The sequence below is a fragment of the Fukomys damarensis genome, unplaced genomic scaffold (assembly GCF_012274545.1).
Source record: "Fukomys damarensis isolate Sample0158 unplaced genomic scaffold, DMR_v1.0_HiC HiC_scaffold_31, whole genome shotgun sequence".
Classification (NCBI taxonomy): Eukaryota; Metazoa; Chordata; class Mammalia; order Rodentia; family Bathyergidae; genus Fukomys; species Fukomys damarensis.
The window spans coordinates 30,021,592-30,030,275 of NW_022900943.1; the positions used below are offsets into that span (position 1 = coordinate 30,021,592).

Sequence of the window (8,684 nt, forward strand, 5' to 3'; positions counted from 1 at the left end):
TGATCACTAAAGATAGCCAGTTATGGGGGGAGTTCAGCTAGAACAATCTAAATAAATCAATCCCAGAGGAGCTCCGGAAGAGTTCATTTATCTGGACCAGTGGCAGTAAAACCTATGGTGCGTGTGTTATTGTGTTTTCCTTTTAAGACAAAAGATGTTAATGTATTAGCTCTTTTTTCTAAAATAAAATCTCAGATCTCGGGTTTAAATTGTGGTATTGGCACTTTGTGATAAATGGGTGAGTTTTAGGTTGTTTGGCACTAGATCTCTAAAAGGGTCACATCACTGATCCAGACAAACTCTGTAAATTGTGAGGGGGAAACACACAAACTGACAATCAAGAGGGGAGTAAAATGTAACTCCTTGTGTAGAAATTCCATGAGGATGTACCATGGTAAAATAAGGAAAATCCAGAAGGAAGAAAATCATACCAAACAAACTATTGCAATCCAGTGAGGAACCCAATAAAAAGAAATCTCAGTATGACATATGGGTAGTAAGAAAACTTAATAAACAAGCAATTCAATAATAAAACCTCCAAAGTTAATATTATTAAGGAAAAAAATTAAATCCCATGTATTGAGAACCCTAGAAAAGGGAGTCTCTCAGCACTCTGCAGGAGGGCATGAAGACTGCAAGTTCCAGCCCAGCCTGAGCAATTTAACAATACAGGAAAACCCTTTCTAAAAACAAAAAAACCTAGAATACAGCTTAGAGTAAAGGCCCTGGGTTGAATACCCATTGTTGAAAAGAAGCCTGAAAGTATCAGAGATATCAAAAGTACAATAGGGTTTCTTCTAATAAGAAATCAAGAACTCAACTAGGTTAAAAAAAAAAAAATCAAAGACAAGAAAGTCATGATCCAAATGTGTAGCCACTAAGACGAGGCACAATTTGGAACGGGTGGTAGGTACATAAAGGGGATTCATTTGACCATGGAGTGGGGACTCTCGTCTGGTGAATAGTGTAAGGATACGGACGGGAGGAAATAAAATGCAACCATTTATTGGCTTTGCAGTGAAAATATTTAAAGCTGTAATAAAGAAAATGTACTGCAACTGCTTTCAAATTTTGAAGTTAAACCTAAAACCATACTAAAAAAAAAAAACTTGGTCATGGTAACACATTAATCACATTAACTTCAAGAGAAAAAGTAAAGGTGTAGTCAGCAGAAGATAGAGGGGTCAGAACAAGGCCAGAGGAGGAAGAACAGGCAGTGATGTCCTCATCTTACAAAGTCAGGGTTACAGAGAGTCAGTGGGTAAGGAACAGGCTAACCATGCCATGTAATGTTTAAGCACCATGTCTTTATTTAAATTAAAAACTAAAATAAAATAATAGGATGCAATTCATTAAGGGGAAAAGCGCCACACATAATACCTTTGTTCTAACTTTGTTCTAACTTTTTAAACTTTTACCTGGAATGCTGAAATATCAGCGTGATTATGATTACACTGTCTAATAGAAAATGTATTTCTGAAAGCGAAAGGTGATTCTTACCATTGACAAATCATAAATTTGTTTTTTTAATGCTGCCATATCTTCTTTTTTATTTACATGCTTTGATTGTTCTTCAAGCTGAAAGAGCAAATAAAAGCTATGCATTAAAAAACTCATTTTGAATGGGAAGAAAGGAGCTAAAGGTGTAGGGAAGGTGGGATGGGTAGGGGAAGGGTAATAAGGGAAAAGAAAAAATGTGAGAGAATGAAACGATGAAAATAAAGTGTTTGTAGATTGGGAGGGGAGGAGGGGGTGAAGGGAGGGCAGGGGTAAGGGGAAAAAGTGAGAATCAAGACTTGTCATGTAGCGGTACAAGATCCCAACAATGAATGTAACTGTACTGTAACCCTAAAATGTACCAATAAACTCAATTAAAACTGAAAAAAAAAAAAAACAACTCATTTTGAGCTGGGGATTTAGTTCAGTGGCTCCGATGCCTGCCTTGCAAGGTTCTGAGTTCAATCCCTGGTACTGGGGGGAAAAAAAAAAAAACAGAAAAAGAAACAACTCATTTTGAATTGCTTTGGTTAAATATAAGGACTTCCTTGAGTATAAATATGAAAATTCTAGATGGCTCCAATCTTCAACATTATAACTCATTAAACAGCATAATTCACTGCCTGCCTCCCAACCTCAAGGACCTGAGTTCAGTCCCTGCTACCAAAAAATAAAAACAAAAAACAACAAAAATAAAATCCATAAGGGTTTGAAAATTTATTTCAAACAATTTAAACATTTGAAAAGGATTTTATTGTCAAAGGAACTTTCCTGGAAACAACATAAAAGCCCTTTTTGGAACTACTGAAGTATAAAGTAACCTAAGCCCTACTCTAATTATGTGTATGTGCATCTGGACATATATATTCTCTTAGGAGTCTCTGCCTTTAACACTTTCTGTTCTGAATTTTAATTGCTTATGAGCGTGTTACCTCCCCTACCAGAATGTAGATTTTTTTTTAAGAACAGAGCTGGTATCAGATTCACTTATGTTTTCTTCATGGTAAGCTAAAGACATGCTTTATTAAATAAATGAAATCAACAAAATCTAATCATGATGTGAAGCCAGAGACTCACGTACATAAATTACTTGAGTGCACACCTGAGCTCTGCCTACTGATCCCTCATTAGTATTACCAGACTAAAATGGCTAAGGAGGGGCGGGGATTTAGTGCAGTGGTTCTGCCACCTGCCTCGCAAGCATAAGGACCCAAGTTCGATCCCCAGTATATAAATAAATAAATCAATGGTCCAGGAGCATCTAATACGGAAAACAGAAGTGTTCTTCCTGCAAGGAGCTTACAACCCCTGGGAGCTGGGGATCTGTGAGTGTCCATTCGTGGAATATCCACACACTGATCAAAAATGCTCCCCATGTTTTATCAAGTCTGAGTATTTAAACCGTGCACTTTATCTGCGGTATAGTGTCAATGGAAGGTTTTTATATAACTGTGTCACAGCTGTCACATAACTGACTCTAAGAAAAGCCACTGATTTTAAGACGTATTTTGACTTCACATAAGAAAAATTTGAGGAAAAATGAGCTATTAAGAAATGATATAAATAAATGGTAATCAGAATTATAGGCTTTTCTATGATCTTATTATGGTTTTTAATGTAATCTCACATAAATCATCTCATTGTTTCACACAAGACCACGTCATGTGGACAAGAAGCCTGACATAAGTGAGAAAGCACAACCACTGTAGTAAAATGACTCCTTCAGTTGTTAGCTGTGTGACTTTAAACAAGTTATTTGCCCTGTCTGGAGCTCAATCTATATATGAAAAAGTAGGATATAGATATATATACATATATGTGTGTGTGTGTGTGTGTGTGTGTGTATGTTGAACATAATAAACTGTAAAGTCAACAAAGCATTAGTTAGTATGGTTAAGCAGGACAATTCACTGTTAATCCCATTTTATAGGTAAGAAGCTAAGGATCTGAAAAATGAAAAGAACTGCTTCGGGTGTGACGGAAAGGAAGTAGCGCTGCCTTAACAAAGACTCAGCCTCATCCCTCCTGATGGTGTCCTCACTGACCAGGTCTTCAGTAGCGGCCAGTGTCTCAGGCCAACTTTCTCGCGCACATTCTCTTACTCTAACGACCTGGGAGGCCACAGAAATAAGGGAAGCCAATGACTAGGAGAGTCCAGCTCTGGCATTAAAAGGAGATCTGCTGATTCAATTCTGCACAGCATGATGATATCATGATTTTCTACACATGAATGGTAATTTCTCAAGATTACTGGGAAGAATTGTTAATCATCCGGAGGTTTAAGTTGTCATTACCTTCAAATAGTTAATTCTCACTTCATCTCACCGCTCCTTTCAGGGACTGTTCAAATGATCTGTTTTATTTAAGCTATCTCCATCCCTTATGGAAATAATCACATGCAAGCAGCAAGTCTAATCCTATGCTGGAACCAGATTTCCCAGCAGGTGAGAGTCTACTTCAATAATCTCTTTCCAGTTCCGCACCTTGTGATGTCAACTTGCTGCTAGAAATCAGTAACGGTGTGAGTATCCATACCACTGAAACTGGTAAATGCATTTACAGTTCCCTCTCTTCCTCTTCCACCCTCCTCCAGAGCCACTTGTTAATACCTGCCAGTGCACTGCTGAGAGCCATGGGCCCTGCTGAGTAGAACTGAACAGAGACAAAGCCAAAACCCAATCACGCCTCTGGTTATATTTCAACAAGTTCTTTCTCAGCTTTTGCTAATTAGGGGTCCTTTGGATCTGGACCTTCCTACTTAGAAAAGAAAATTTATTTCATTTAATAAAATATTCACTGCTACAGACCTTTCCGTAAGCTAGGGGTAGGGATCAGAGAGACAAAGGGACACTGTGCCAGTGTCTGTATGGCAAAGAGCAGACAGCCCACTGGACACTGGGGACCTGAGCAAGGTGGCTGGTGAAGACTGAGGAAAGCAAAGTAGGGTTTGAAGAGTAAGAGTGAAGAGATCAGAAATATTTATTAGCTCTATGAGAAAGACAGGTGGTCCAGGAAGTCGGAGAGGAACTCAGGTGCCTCAAACTGTCTTCCCAAGGAGTAGACTTGACTTTGAAATCTGATTCTGTCTGCCATTTCAGCATGATTCCAAGTGGTTTCGGTTTAATTGCTTAGACACACTGAGAACCTGAGAGTGTTCCTAGAAGTCTAACTGCCACATACCTACCATTCTTAGTTTTTTAATGGTCCCCTGTAGGTCTCCTACTTCTGCTTCATACTGACGTCTGAGGTCACTGAGGGCTTCTTCAGCTTTACGTTTTTCCTAAAAGAAAAAAAAACAGATATTTTATTTAAATACGTTTGGCCTTTTAAATAGCCTTTAAATGCGGAGAAGCATTTTGCATCAAACCAAGCTTTCTTGAATTCTCCCACACAGCAAGGATGAGAAGGGAGGGCAAGGAAGAAAACAAGGCTTCAGACACACTGTGGTTCTGGAGATGAAGCTCACAAATTCAAAAGAACTGTAGAATTCCATAGTCTACATATACAGACTGCCTTTAAGTGATAACCTCTAGGATGATTACACTGTGATAGGGGTCGTGGCACAGCAGTTAATTAGCTAATTAATTAAAGGATATTACATAACTATGCTTGTCTGAATCTTCACACTTCAGTAGGGTGTAGCAAATATACCTTTTCCCTATAGCTTATGCATTATTTGAGTTCCAAATGCATCATAGCAAATTTTGATGCAAAGTGCCTCTCCTTAGGCTAGTACGATTATGTGTTGCTTAACACCACAGATAAAATCTGAGAAATGTGTGCTTGGGTGATTTTGTCATTGTGTGAACATCAGAGAGTACACATATAAAAACTGAGACGGCCATGACATCACGAGAGGATGATGGGACCACTGTAGTAAATTTAGCCTTTTGTTGGACAAGATATCATCATTCAGCACAGGATTGTACTTTTTAGATTCAAATGAGTCCCTTTACGTTCCCCTGAAGCAGAAAGTGGCAAAAATCGGGGTTGCCATTCAGAAGATTACCATGCTAATAGATTTCTAAACTGCTTTTTTCTCTTAACAAATTATTTATCCTGTATCCAGTATTAGAATAGTTTTATGTAAATCACCAGTGAGACTCAGCATACTGGTGTTCACTAATAGCCCTTTGCTGATCAAGAGTTCCCTCATTCTGAAAGCTTCGATTTAGAAAAATGGTTCAAGGCACTGGATTCAGGGACAGAGGAGAGGACAGTAAACCGAGGCTTGTGCATTCTAGTGGGAAAGGGGGAAAGGCAATTTCAGGAAATGACATTCAAGAAAAAGAAACAGGGAAAAGTGAATGGGGGAAGGTAGGGCCTTTTTATTGGATTTAACTAATCCAAGTAAATCAATTTATATCAATTAAATAATCTATAAAGCCAAAAATCCAAGCCAAATATTTCATGAAAATTGATCCATATAAATGAAATAAGCCATGCAAATTACATAATTCATTTGAAATGTACAGCAGAAGAGCAACATTTTTCCAAATGGTAACTTTTTTATAAAGATTATTTTTTAATATACCATGAGCAAAATTGCCAAATTTTAAGAAATTAAAAAATGGAAACAAAAAGATAACTCTATAGGCACTTTCTATTGAATAAGTATATTTTAATGGTAGAAATAATAATTAAAAGTTCCTAATTGCCTTTGACTTTCTAATTCTTTATACCCTGAGGAAAGCAGCCTTTAAACTCTTCACTTAGTTTATATATCATTATATTGGAAAACAGTCATATTCATTTACTCAGATCCTATCCATAGTTGCTTTTTCACTAACACTGATGTTGAATAGTTGTGATCTGAACCTATCCAAATTTACCAGTCTGTATCTATCCTTTCATCTTCTATTTGTTAAACATGTATAACATGAACATATTATTGTGTGTAACATGAACCCAGTGGATTTCATATCTTCATAGTTTTTTCTTCTTCTTTTTTTTATTGAGTTTATTGCTACAATCTAGGTATACAGTACAGTTACATTCATCATTGGGATCTTGTACCTTTACATGACAGGTCTTGGTTCTCATTTTTTCTCCTTGTCCCTGCCCTCCCTTCACCCCCTCCTCCCCTTCCCATTTACAAACACTTTATTTCCATTTTTTCATTTTCTCTTCCCTCATTCCCTTTCCCCTACCCTTCCCACTTTCCCTACACCTTTAGCCCCTTCCTTCCTATTTCACACTATTAATTACCCCATTAGGATCTTGTGTACTATTATAGTTTTTCACACCAGAGAGACTATTCAGTATTTACACATGCGATTTATTTATTTCAGTTAAGAATATATCCTCAATATGTATCCATTTTCCTATGAATGACTCTAATTTCTCATTCTTCATGGCTGAGTAGTATTCCATTTTATAGAAAAAACACATATTCTTTATCCAGTTTCCAAATGATGGGCAAATGCTCTGTTTTCATGCTTTAGCTATTACAAACTGTGCCTCTATAAACATTGGTGCACATATATCACTGTGATATGTTTCTTTTAATTCTTTTGGAAAGATACCCAGCAGAGGGATGGCTGGATCAAATGGAACCTCTAGTCCCAGCTCTTTGAGGTATCTCCATATTGATTTCCATAGTGGTTGCACTAGTCTGCACTCCCACCAACAATGCAGAAAGGTTCCTTTCTCCCCAACAACCCTGCCAACATTTGTTATTGTTTGATTTCTTGATAGCAGCCATTCTTTGTGGGGTGAGGTAGAATCTCAGTGTTGTTTTCATCTGCATCTCTTGAATGACCAGTGTTGTGGAACATTTTTTCATATATTTACTTGCTGCTTTTACTTCTTTGTCTGCGAAAGTCTGTTCATTTCAGATTCCCATTTTTGAATTGAGTCTTTATATTTGGGGGGCTGAATGTTTTGAGTTCTTTGTATATTCTACATAATAGTCCTTTGTCTGTGGAGCAGCTGGTAAAAATTTTTTCCCACATGGCAGATTGTCTCTTAGCTCTGTTGATGGTTTCTTTTGTAGTGCAGAAGCTATTAAATAAGATGAGATCTCAGTTGTTGATTCTTTCTGCTAGTTCCCATGGTACTGAGGATTTGTTCATCAAGTCATTTCCTATGCCAATGTCTTCAAGAAACACTGAACTTGCTGGAAGATTAATTAGGCAAATGCTAACTTTTTGAAAATTTAACTACTTTAACTTCACCCAACTTTATAGGTGAGGAGGTAAGAACTAGCTACTTCACAGGTAGAGGCCTCACAAGATGCTCATTCATACGGCCTTCCCATTGTTAATATCAACTTGCATATGTAAAATCTTTTCACTGGATCCATAGCCAAACACCCAAACATAACAACTTGTATGATTTAAAAATATTCTACTGGGCCAGGGATTTAGCTCAATGGTTCTGCTGCCTACCTCACAAGCACAAGGTCCTGAGTTCGATTCTTGGTACCACCTAGGTTTTTTTTTTTACTCAGAACTCAATTAAGGACAGTATCATCAGTCTATTTCATTCCTAACCTGCAACAGGTAGACAGATGCAAGGATCTCGGACAGGAGGTTACTACAATAATGTAGGTAAGGAATGGTGTGGTTCAGATGAACTCTTCACAAAGTTCCAGCAAATAAACAGAAATGAAGGGACCACTTTAAGTCATTTTATAAGACCCAGCATTAGCCTGATACTAAAATCAAAACCATGAAAGTAAAAAATACATAACTAAAATTTAGCAGAATGAATCCAACAATGAGAAGAATAATGACATCATAAATTGGGGTTTATCTCAATTGTGGAAGCTAATTTTAACATTTAAAATCAATGTATATAATTTATCACACTAATGTTTTAAACAAGAAATATGATTATTCTAATAGACACAAAAAAGACATTTGACAAAATATAACATTCTTTCCCTAATAACTTCTAGCAAATGAGTAACAGAAAGAGCCCTTTTCTATTTAGTAAAGAGAATCTATGCACAACATATAATTAACACTGTACTTCCTAACACTGAATGACTGAATATATATAAGAATCATTTTTATTCTTCTTGCCAATGCAGTAAGGCAAGAAAAATAAAAAGCACCATCAAGAGTAGAAAAAATGGGCTGGAGATTTATTTCAGTGGCACCACACCTGCCTCACAAGTGCAAGGTCCTGAATTTGGTCCCCAGTATAAAAAAAAAAAAAAAAAGATTAGAAAGAGAAACAAT

The 8,684-nt window shown here is 37.0% G+C and overlaps 1 protein-coding gene across 1 annotated transcript in view; it reads right to left on the reverse strand.

The window, feature by feature from the left end:
• Rasef (RAS and EF-hand domain containing) overlaps positions 1 to 8,684 on the reverse strand; it is a 65,708-nt gene that overhangs the window by 28,555 nt on the left and 28,469 nt on the right. Inside the window, exons 5-6 of the mRNA XM_033757706.1 lie at positions 4,682 to 4,777; positions 1,501 to 1,578 (exon numbers count right to left, since the gene is read on the reverse strand). Coding sequence (XP_033613597.1) covers positions 1,501 to 1,578; positions 4,682 to 4,777 — 174 coding nt within the window. The remainder of the gene's footprint in view (positions 1 to 1,500; positions 1,579 to 4,681; positions 4,778 to 8,684) is intronic.